This window comes from Cygnus olor, chromosome 1 (genome assembly GCF_009769625.2).
Source record: "Cygnus olor isolate bCygOlo1 chromosome 1, bCygOlo1.pri.v2, whole genome shotgun sequence".
Taxonomy (NCBI): Eukaryota; Metazoa; Chordata; class Aves; order Anseriformes; family Anatidae; genus Cygnus; species Cygnus olor.
Genome location: NC_049169.1, coordinates 36,459,037 through 36,471,144, shown reverse-complemented (window position 1 = coordinate 36,471,144; position 12,108 = coordinate 36,459,037). Strand labels below are relative to the sequence as shown.

General features: G+C 39.1%; 1 protein-coding gene across 4 annotated transcripts in view; it reads right to left on the bottom strand.

Moving 5' to 3' along the window:
- Window positions 1–12,108, bottom strand: part of TBC1D30 (TBC1 domain family member 30) — a 51,731-nt gene that overhangs the window by 14,910 nt on the left and 24,713 nt on the right. For all 4 annotated transcript variants that reach the window (XM_040552482.1, XM_040552489.1, XM_040552506.1 and 1 more), the window contains 6 exons: window positions 9,853–9,914; window positions 9,406–9,471; window positions 6,359–6,484; window positions 4,609–4,794; window positions 1,971–2,139; window positions 472–640 (listed from right to left, as the gene is read on the bottom strand). In XM_040552482.1, coding sequence (XP_040408416.1) covers window positions 472–640; window positions 1,971–2,139; window positions 4,609–4,794; window positions 6,359–6,484; window positions 9,406–9,471; window positions 9,853–9,914 — 778 coding nt within the window. The remainder of the gene's footprint in view (window positions 1–471; window positions 641–1,970; window positions 2,140–4,608; window positions 4,795–6,358; window positions 6,485–9,405; window positions 9,472–9,852; window positions 9,915–12,108) is intronic.

The following is a 12,108-nucleotide window of genomic DNA, read 5'->3' as shown; positions in this document are numbered from 1 at the left end:
CCTCAACTCTTTCTCAGGTATAGCCACTGAGATTCCTTAAGTGAAAATATGAGAATTAAAACCTCTCCAGTTTCAGGTAAATTACGACTGAATTAACTAGTCACACTCAAGCCTCCCTGTATAGCACCCCTCCCCCCAAGTACTTACTAACTCCCTCAGAGGTTTATGTTCTGGAAAGTCCAACCAATATTTTAGCATACCATAAAGACATTATATACAGACAATGCAAATAACAAGAGACAAGAAGGATTGATTCATCATCATGCCCATTCTTCTGGCATCACGATGATATTCTCCAGCACACATTTTTTAGGGGAAGACAAAGACACATTGCTTCTGCTTCAAAAAAGCTGCACATTCTCCTGAAAGGTCGTGTCTTGCTTAGATCCGAGAACATGCTCTTCAGAACAACATATAAATTACTTACATTGCTCAAACCGAAAGAAAAAGCAGATTAAAATGACCACTTACTCTCCTAACTTTGCCCAGATAGCCAAAGCGACTCTCAGAATAATTTCAGAGCCTTCAAAGAATACTGAATCCCAGATCTTCAGAACTGTGTGGTTAGGCAGGCACGTGGCAAAGAGAGTCAGAAACCACTGCATTGTGAAGACATTTGTAAGTGGGGGTTCATAGCCTCCTGAAATAAAAAATATAAATGCTTAAAGTAATTTTGCAATTTACAGTTACTTTACAAGGAGTATGAAATGCATACAGAAATCCACCAGTCATTCTAGTAACTTCTGTTAATAATGCTCAAAACTTTCTTCGCTTGCAGCTGTCTGATGAGAAGCTGAGAAGAACAATGAGAAATGACATACTTAGTCTTCCTTCATTCTGCTGCACTGCCAAAAGCTCTAAGCAACAACACTGGTGCTTGAATAAACTTTTGAAAACACCATTAAACATGTTGCTTTTTTTTTTTTAGTATCAGAAAAAATGTCTGTCCTCCACCGAAGTGACAGGAGCTAGAAGTTTTTATTAAAAAAAAAAGTAGTTGTATTTCTGCAGAAACTAAAGGCTTAAGAAGTCTTTAGCTGCATGAAGGTGACTCTCATTGAAGTCTGTCTTATCTATTGTGCTAAAGTCCTGATGCACCGACAGCTTAGCAGAAGCAGCTGTTACCATATTCAGTTTTCCTTTTGGCTTGTTAACAGTTTCATACAAGATTTAGCATTTCGGCCTGAAAACCTATAGTTTTATGTTCTTGTTATTCTTAGAGAAAACTTCATGCATCCTAGTATCAATTGATGCACTGAAGGCCATGACCCAGAGAGGCTGTTGTCTACGAAAACACTTTCAAACAGCAAACGCTTACTTGATACCCTTTCTTTGTTTTTGTACAGTCTGGGCACAGTCATGATTTTATTTACATCGAAAAGATGTACACTGTGTTCCAAGATGGAACTTCCTTAGATTCCAGACTTGGGGGCAGGGGGGAGAAGACAACACAATCCCAAATGAAACAGCTGTTTGTTTATTTATTTATTTATTTTTAAGTCTGGAGAGAATGCTATACAAGAAAAATTCACAGGTGAAGTAATACTAACCAAATGCCATCTGCTCTCAAATCGTAATTCTTCTCAGAACAACTAAGTTCAAGCAACTACAAGCAATATGTGGTTAGACAGATATCTTGAGCAAGAAACCTTTCCAAGGTAGCTTTTGTACTATGCTGTACATTAGTGTTGCCACTCCATTCATTTTATGACCTTGTCAACATCATCATGTTGGCAGTTAACTGTGGGACCAAACGATTTTCGTATTTATTTTTCCTGAGAGAGACACCAATATATATATTAAGCATATCAATAATGGAAATGGTCATCTTTCACTTCGAACAACTTAATATATAAATATATACTCTGAACAATATATTCAGGCAAACACTTAGAACACTGTTTTTTAGACCTGTGCTCAGGTGAAACAATAACAAGAAGGAATTTAACAGCATTTTCTGTTGAGTGTACCTCCACTTTCTCTGTTGGCAGCTCTCTGCAGGGTGTCTAAGTGCTGGGACAGTTCAGGAAGTTTCATTCTTAAAAGATCTCGGAAAACAGCCATATCCACAGAGAGAGCACGGAGATTGTTGACAAAATAACTATCAGGAAGCACCTTATCAATTAGGTAAATCATGATCTGTAAGAAAATGAAATACAATCATGCAGGACTTACAGAGACAGTTATTTTCTAGGAATAACGGAAGAAAAAATATAGAGAATTCCAAAATTCTCTAAATTACAGCTTGGAGCCAGTGGCAACACATGCCTCTGGCATCTCTGTATATATGGGAAGAAATCATCATTTTACGTACCCACAGGTACTCCATGTAACCACAAGCAATCAAGGTGCAAAGCCTAAGACAGCCTCTTGAAGCTGGTCAGATTTTATGAACCATGAATGGCTGGCATCAATTTCACAGTAAGCTATGAGTAAATTGGAAGCACTACTTGAATCAAAGGCAACTTTTTGCACTTCTGATGCCATAGGTGTTTATGAGATTCTCCAAATTGTTGTAAAGTTCCATTATCCCTTGTCTGGTTGTTAACTGCCACAACTAGAAGACTTATCTTCCAAATAATCTTTTTTCCTCCCCAAAACGCAAGGTACTGTTCTTTAAAAACATTCCTCCCACATTTTACTGCGATGTGTCACTGTGTGCTGCACTTCATCTTGTCACTTTAAAAGGTGCTAAATTAAGCAGCATGAGACAGTTGAAGCAGACATCTGTTTCAAGTAAGACAGCTCAACTGCATGGGTAATAATGCTTTAACTGGATACTGCCAAACTTTTGAGAATGAACAAATGAAACAAATATACAGAAGGCAATTTATTTCATCAGCCCAACAGAAGACAGTGGCCTTCACTTCAGGATCTTTGGCAATCTCTATTCACAATATCTGCTTCAACCCTCCATTACTCACTTGTTCAAATTTCAAACAAGCATCTTTATCCTCCGTTTCACATAGCATCTAATGCTAGAGAGGTACTTGGTACCTCCATACACAGAAGAAAATCCTCCTTTCAATCCCTCTTTTAAGATGACCAAAAAAACGATGTCAGATACTGAACTTCTGAGGGTACTGCCTTACACAGTCGTACTTGTTCCTTGCTTTCTCCCAGCTGCCTGTGACCACGTGCTGCCACTTATCCTCGTCTACAAGATTTCTCAGGCAATAAAATTCTTCTGTTCCATGTTTTACAGAACACAGAGCAACTACCAACACCTGCATGTGCCTCCCCACCTTGGCACTAGAAGGTTCTCAGCCCTTGCTAACTCCCAAATCCCCTCAGAGCCTCTTTCTCTCTCATGCCTCCTTGAGAACAGGTATCTTTTGTCTTTAGCTTGTCCCACAATTAAAAGTGACAAAAGCTGCCCCTACCCCATCTCCTCCTTCTGAGGAAATTCCATTCCTGCAAAGCCCACGCACTGAAATTGGAGAAAAGATAACTTTGTTTTCCATTCTCATTTTTGCCAGATAAGACCCATATTGTGGTGCTAACAGTTTTCAGTGATTTACCTCTCCAGGGCAGTCTGGTGCTATGCCATTGCCTCCTTAGCACAAGAAGCCTGATGCCACTCATGATTAAATACAACTCAAAAATAACACAGAGTTCCCAATAACCAATTTGGGCTTCATAAAATCTTTGGGGAATCGTATTCCCTACACTATCATAAGGTGTCCTAGAAGCTTCTGGACAGTATAAAATCACACAAAAATAATAGTTGAAAGTATTGAATACATTTTCAGCACAAACTATTCAGAGGAAAGCTTACTGCCTGACAAAGTAAATATAATATATTATCTTCTTAATATTATAGGCTGCTCTCTAGAATGAAGCATCAAATGCCAACTAGCTGGACTCTATTGCCAAAAGCTTTATATTTTAGAGCTCTGAGCAGACTTAAGTATTTACCACATTTTTGTCAAAGGCAAAACAGATGGCTCAGTATCTCAAGAGTCACAGTAATCTTTTACTATCTTGACCCTCACACATATGAGCAAGTTTACTCAATTAAATTTGCATATGACTGCGGTGAGCCGGATTTTCATTTTTATGACTTATGAGCTTCATGAAGCCTTCTCTTAATTAGAATAGAAAAGGTCTAAAAAATAAAACACAGTAACGTGTATAATAAACGTGTAGTAAAACACTGGCTAACGTAGCCCTGACAGTAGCTTCAAATCTATTCATTTTCATTTTAAGTATTTATTTTGTGTCTTCCTAGAATTTGTTTTAAAATACAGTTGATTTTTAACTGCTATGTATGGGGTTGATAATGGAAACTGGAGGCGCTAGCCACACACACGGTTTGGAAGCAGCTTTGGGATTATGGGTTAAAATCTTCTAAAGTCAGTAGCAATGTTCTCTTTCATTTCGTTATGGCCAAACCCTCATTTGTTTGTTTGAAAATTTTTAACAAGGATAACATTCAAACTGTCCACCTTTAGCTCAGTAAGGATAACAAACAATTCACAGATACAAATCAACTGAGTCCTCCGAGTCTTCCTCTTTTTGGCTGTCTACAGCATTTGCACATTCATTTATTCTGACGTTCACTAAGCAAACACATTCTTCAACACTGCAACAAAAGATTCTACTCACTTTCAAGGCATCTCCTTCATTGCCCTCCATTACTTCCAGAATGAGTGCAGCTAGGATGTTAAAACCTTGGCAATAGCCAACAGATTTATTCCACCTGGCATAAGCCAGCAAAACTCGTTTTAATACCACTCGATCTTGCTCTGCCTCCTGGCCACAATAGGAACTGCAACCAGTCCGGTGAAGGTCCTTTAAAGAAGAAAAAAGGAGAAAAGCATAGACAGAAGAAGTGTGAATTTTCCTTCCCCTTTTAGTTCTCCTGCCTGTCCAAGTATTCCTCCCGCCTCCACCCTCCTGATACATACTCCTGAAGTCGATGAGAGTTTTTTAATCTGTAAACCTTTAGCTTACTGAAGAGAAATAGGTTGAGCAGGGTCTTAAGTTAACAAGTTATCCAGAAGATGTTCATATGAAGTTGTCACAGAAGATATTAGATGTTAGAAGACATCTAAATTTCAAATACGCAAAATATAAAAGTTGCATAATTCTTTTTAAGATTTCCCTTCACAGAATAGTGATTTCTCTCAATTTTAAAGATTGCCAAAAGCAAGACTTCAGAAAAATGCATTTTGTGTATCTTAAACAGAAGCCTAAGGGAAAAATACCACATTTTTCTATTTCTGAATTGCTTTCGTTGCATGGGACAGCCATTACACCATGAGTTGGCTCAGCAGAATATCATGACCTCCTATTATTGCACAACATGGAGCAAAGGATTAGAACAGATGCTTGTGTGAAACTGACATTGCCAGCAGCAATTTCAAGGTTTGAAGCTAGATACAGAATTTCTAGCAAGCATCTGTCAAGGACTTTCCCTTCAAGACCTTTGTTTCAGAAACCATTAGAGTTTTTGACTGGGATGTTCTTGACATATCATTGAATTTGTGAAGCGGTAATTTGTGCGAAGAAAGGAATACAGACAAGGAAATGAATACAGACAAAAATCAATTTTTTTAAATGACCAAATAAAACAAGAGGAACTGTTTGTTTGTTTTAAATCAAACTATAAAAGAACCGCCAGGAAGCTAAGTTTTCAAAACACAAAAACAAACAAAAACAGTGTCCTTGAGAATTTAATTTAAATGATTTGTGAAAGGCAAAGCACACTACAGTTTTTCACGAGTAATATCTGTAACCTTGAATTACCGAGTACAGACGACTATTGTAATAATCAGGAACATAAGGTACTTTGCTCCATGTACAGTAATTAAGGTGGCTATAGAACATAAGCAATCTCTTCTAGGTAAATAGACTAACATCTAAGTCACAACAGAAACATACATCTGTTAAGCCCTTCCCCAAAACTACTCTCTGCTTTAAATATAGTGTCAACCAGCTGAGAAATATATACAAAGGTGTTTCACCACTGTAAAATAACTGAAAAGATGTTCAATTGCTTTATTATAAAACATAACACTGTTTAACCCCAGAAAATATTTGGCTTTATTTACAGAGATGAGGACAAAACCATATAACTGTCTCCATTACTCCAGTATTTCTTATATATATATATATATATATATATATATATATATATATATATATAGACACACACACACACACATATATATATAAATTGAGAAAAAAAAGGTTCAGTAACAGCAAATTATTTTCTGTTACTGAGCCAAAAGGGAATTAAGGTGCAGCCTTTCCCAAAGCTGTTACAGACAACAAAATAAATCCAAACTCTATCTTAAAAAAAGTCTTCACTTTTCATTAAAAAGTTAAAGTAAAATAACAGTAAGTTGACTACCTTTACTATCTGAATGCCCATTGAATCATCATCAGGATTACTTCTTTCATTGAAGGTGAAACGCATTGTTTTATCCCAGTCAATGGCTATACTGTGCAAGTACTGGTCAGCTAGGGTCAGCCAAACCTAGAAAGTCAACAGAATGCATTATTTCTCGGATAAAATATGAGCAGTTTTTATAAACATCGTGAGATGAACCTCACCAACTTCAGCCATCGATGATCTGCTGTTAGACTTCAAGTACGCAGAAGAGAACTATATTTAAAATAACTTTTGCATAATTAAAGTAATCCCTTACTCCCTAAAGCAGAAAGGAAGGAAACAGCATTAAGCATCCAAACCTGTGAAGTGCTTACAAAGGTGTAAGTCCATTGTCAGAAACTGAATTCACAGGGACTCTCCAAAACAGAAGCCCACCTACTGCGAGGGCCCTCCTGGTCGGATCAGCCCTTCTAACCTTGTAACCAGCAAGGTGTTTTATAAAAAAATAAAACAGCTGCAGGCTTTCCTCAAACTCCACCATGGATTCGTTTCCTGAAAACACCATGAGAGAAATCTAATAGTGCTTCTCTCCTGCAGAGGTGGTCTCACCTGATCAACTTTGCAGCAAAGCAGCATTGACTATGAAGCATTTGGGGCCAATCTGAAAAACTACTACTTGGATCAGAGTAAGTTCATTTTCCAAAAGGACTTCCTAAATTATTGGCACAACACAGAGTTCTGAAAACAGACGTGTTGCCTATTTTCAAAGCTTAGTAATTACCAAAACAGATTTATGAATGTGTATTGAAGACTAAGGATGGACCATGACAGAGCATACAATGGCAGCAACTAACAATGAAGGACTCTTGTCTTCAGGATACTGAAAGAAAACATGAAAGCAAATGGGTCAAGTTTTATACCAGCTGTTAAGTCCCCCAAGTGAGAAAAGCAATTCAGACGCTTCCCACAAATATAAACACTTAGATAATCGCATGGTGAAGGAATTTATAGGCAACTCACAGAATTTGAGTTTTTCTGCATTTAAACATGCCATCCCACTTTTGCAAAGCCACCCATGCAGAGGAATGATGCTGCTCTCTGCCTCCCAGCAGCATTTGGCACTGCTATCATCCTGGTGATGTTCCTTGCCTCTGCCAGCTCTGGACACCAGATGTCACGTGCCACAGCAGTAACACAGATGTCACCCTGCCCCTTCTGCGGCCAGCAGAGCAAGCAATCAGCATGCTGCCAAACCATGAAATGCTTCCTTTGTTTTGGTATCAATCTTAAAGTTATCAGAAAGCCAAGGAATAGCAGCGAAAAGATCACATCCCTTTATCTAACGCTGATTCTTTGGTTAGGACCATGGGACCATGTGGAGCAATGACAGAGATGGGCAGTATAAGAAGGAAGACAGAGACCTGATGGGGCAGAGCGCACCCCCAGCAGGTCTGCAGGTGACACAAATCTGGAAGGAGTGGCTGATACCCCCAGAGGGCTGTGCTGCCATTCACAGGGACCTGGACAGGCTGGAGAAATGGGCTACAGGAGGTGATCCTTCCCTTCTGTTCAGCACTGGTGAGGCCACACCTGTAGTAACGCATCCAGATCTGGACTCCCCAGTACAAGAGGGACATGTGGACACACTGGAGAGAGTCCCATGAAGGGCCAGACAAGCCTCTCTCCTATGAGGAAAGGCTGAGAGAGCTGGAACTGTTCAGCCTAGAGAAGGAAAGGCTCAGGGGGAATCTCATGATTGAATAGAAATTCCTGAAGGCAAGGTGCAGAGAAGATGGAGCCAGGCTCTTTTCAGTGGTGCCCAGTGACAGGACAAAAGGCAATGGGCACAGACTGGACCACAGGAGGTTACACCTGAACGTCAGAAAGCCTTTCTTTGCAGTTCACGTGACTGTGCACTGGCGCAGGTTGCCCAGAGAGGCTGCGAAGTCTCCATCTGTGGAGCTATCCAAAAGCCATCTGGACATGGTCCTGGACAATCTGCTCCAGGTAACCCTTCTTGAGGAGGTGGTTGGACCAGAAGGCCTCCAGAGGGCCCTTCCTACCTCAGCAATTCAGTGACTTTGTGACCTCCGCCACTCACGCACCACGGAAAAGCTGAAACAGCAGTTCTAAGAGACTTACTGAAGAGGGATAAAAGAACTTCTCAGGAAAGAAAAAGGCTACCAAATCGATACAATAATTCACTGGAGCTGTAGATCAAAAATAAAATGGTAGTGGTGTGAGGAAAGCAATGGCACTTAACGTCTTACCTTTCCTTCCCCATTTGGTAAAGAGGAATATTTCGGTTTGGAAATATAGCAAGAAGAAAACAGGGAAGAAAATTACCTGATACATCAAAAATATATGGAACCATGTGTATTTTATAAAGCTTTAAAAATATTTGTTTTAGTAGAACTAAATTATTAAAGCTGAGATCGTGTGCCTCACTTAGTTGTTAAGAAAGATGAATACATACAAGGCTTGTTTTTTAGGCTAGGGAACTTCAAATGTTGCTAAAGAAAGCAGTAAGGCAAATTTAGCATAATCCCACTGGACACTTTCCTACAATACTAACCAAGTGCAATTTCCCAGTGATGGTGTACTCTGCTGTTCCACATCACTGCTGACTCTGAACTCTCCCATTTAGGGGACCTGCCTTTACCCTGTCAAATGTTTCTATCAACATTCTTGCCAGCACCAGCATCTGGCAACTTCACCTCTCCTTTTAGTTGACCTTCAGCTGTTGGTGCAGCTTTGCCAGCGCAGTTCTTTGGGACTGACAGACTGAAACAATACCGATGGCACTGGAATAAGTGACCGAAGCCTCGATCAAAAAGAACCTTTAAATAGGGCGTAAATGCTGTGTTTACCTGTCTCAGCCTCTCCAGCTGCTAAATGAGGTTATCACTGAAGAATGGAAAGTAGGAAAAATCCCAGCACAACTTACACTTAAAATTTCCCAATAAATAAATGGTTGAAAAACACTGATGAGATTGATGTCGTTCATCTCCCTCTCATGGGAAACCACAGGTGATGTGTCCTGCATCGTGTACAGGTCTACCTACCTTTCTGCGCCATTCTTTTGGTATGCCTGTTGGCAGTCTGGCCACTGCTTTGAGTGCATCGTGCCACTAAGCAAAAACATCCAAAAGGGTAAAAGTCCACCGTTAGCTTAATGCAAAAACGTGGCAACATCTGTAACACTGAGAACATGCACGTTCATTTCTGTACGCATTTCGAAGTTTAATTGCTTAATCCACTTACAGGGAAAATATAGATTAATTACTTAATGATCTAAGAAAACAATAATATTCTAGAATACAAAGATGTAGGAGATAACCAAGAAAACAATTAAAACCTATTGTGTTTTCCAAATACTAATAGAACAGCTCTTCATGCAATAGCGAATAATATGCTGACATGATGACAGATGCTTTTCTGAACTAGGGTAAGTATCTCAACTGAAGAGAGCCCAGTCCTTCATAAGCACAGAGAAAAATGAATCAAATTACCTGCTGAAAACCATTTTGACCTAAAGATGGCTCAAGAGTGAATTTCAATTTCGTATCAACCCCTAGAAACAAAAAGGAAAAATAATCGTGATCATTATTTTCATTTAGTTCAGAAGGAGAAAAAAAAAATCTAGTTGAAATAAGAACATGAGACTTCAACTAGATGTGTTTGAATAATTATATTTTCACCTGTTTCTGTTAATTCTTGTTTTCACAGTGGATTCTAGGCATGTTTTAAAAAGTACACGGACAAAACATTTTTAAAATGCAGTTGTGCCCTCTTCAAATTAATGCTGTAGTTCAGCACAATTCACTTAACTAAAAAAAAATCAAATAAAAAATCTGGTATTTCACTGTTCTGAAAATCATATTAGGACACTACAAACTACCATATGAAATGATATACAAAAAGATATACAAAAGATATACTGCAAACTACCACTGAAAAAAGATATACAAAGAGGTGCTTTCCATCTACGTCAACTTCTGGACCTTAAAACACTTGATATTAATTTCTGACTTTGGGGTGTTAAAACTATTGTATTGCTCAGGATGTCAAATATTTAACCTACTTTATTTTTTGGCTGTAAGAGCAGATTACGTTAGCTTTCATACAGAAAATGAGCGGATACACTTTAAAATACACGAATAAGAGGATCTCAAGGCCCACGCTGGATGCTGACTAGGGCATCTGGTAAGCCATAGCACAAAGAACAGCAGCACTTGTCAGGCTGCTTAACAGCACCCATTTTGCCTCCACAACCCTCTGGTCCTTCAGCTGCCGCTGTCCAGCGCTCCGGTTCTGAACAGTGCATCCCGCCGTTCCCCCAGCTTCTGGCATAAAGAATAAAGCCTTTCTGTATTTTCCCTCCGTAACTCAGTATCGTGTATTGCTCCATATTTATGTCATGCATAACTTACGGTCTTCCTAGAATATCAACCCTAACCATTTTTGCATATATATTTAAATAGTCATATTAGAAAGCAAACAAAAACCCCACACAACACCACGCAACGATACTTTAATCCTGCAAGATTTAAGTACACAAAATCCACGCTAATCAACCCACCAGTAATACTCAGTACTTTGAAGCCTGTGAGTCTGTGAAAACCCAAACTGTAGTGGCATTTGCTAGTTCTGGAATATGAAATGTCTTTTAGGATTTGTATACTGTAATTTAAAAAGTGGCAATAAGTAACGTAGAAACCTCACTGCCTGATAAATACAAAGATGAAGCTTTCTCCTTCAAGGCTGCTTTTGTTTTGGCATGGGGAAGGAAAAATAAAGAAAATTCACACAAAAAATAAGTACTGTTTAGAATTTTAGAGTTTTAGTTGCATCACTGAGACTTGGGGATGGGTGCTGTCATTTCCCTGCTTCAGATTTAGAAGACACGCTTGACAGATTTAGAAAAATAAAAGCTTCAAACCATAATAGAAATGTCTCGAAAAATATTCGAGTGTTAACAGCAATTCCTGGAAGTAACTGCTTATTAGTATTCTACCCCATAAGTCCATGGCACTCAGCAGGGACTCCTGATATATAAATCTCTTCATAATAATTCAGAACAGTGTAACAATGCCGGTAACCTACTAAGATGCAATCATATCACGCTTGCTGTAAATGTGAAAAAGTGACTCTTGTTCCCACGCAATTCAGTGGTAAGTACCGGAAATGTCCAGTACATACAGACCAGTGTCATGACCAGGAACTCCTTTCGTTAAGGTAACAGTTACCTAACACTGCTTGGTAGCAAAGGAGCAAGAGTCTTCCACATTAATCACGTATTCATTTCCAACTCAACAGCCAAATATTAATCACTTCACAGTTTTCTAAGACATCTAAAGATCTCAGCAACAACTTCTCTCTTTGTCTTACCAACTTTTTAAGGAAGATGCAAGCAGACAGCCCGATCTGCAAAAGGTCAAGCACGGTCAGATACAACCTCCCAGTAAGGTGGAACATGTCTATCATTTACTTAACATCACGGCAAGGGAGCTCACACAGTGCACCAGATAAGCTGTCTTTCTCTTGATTAAATCAGACTGAGATAAGACCCTTGAATTTCCATCCATATAAGTTTATCATATCATTGCTGACAATTAAGACAGATGTGAAAATTACTAGAAACAAGGCTAACGTTATGTGGTAACACTGGTCTACACGGCTAGGTCTCTGCCGTATGATGAGAAACCTCTTGGTCAGGCCATGCACTATAACCACGTAACTCCACAAAGCCATGGAGTCTGTGGCCC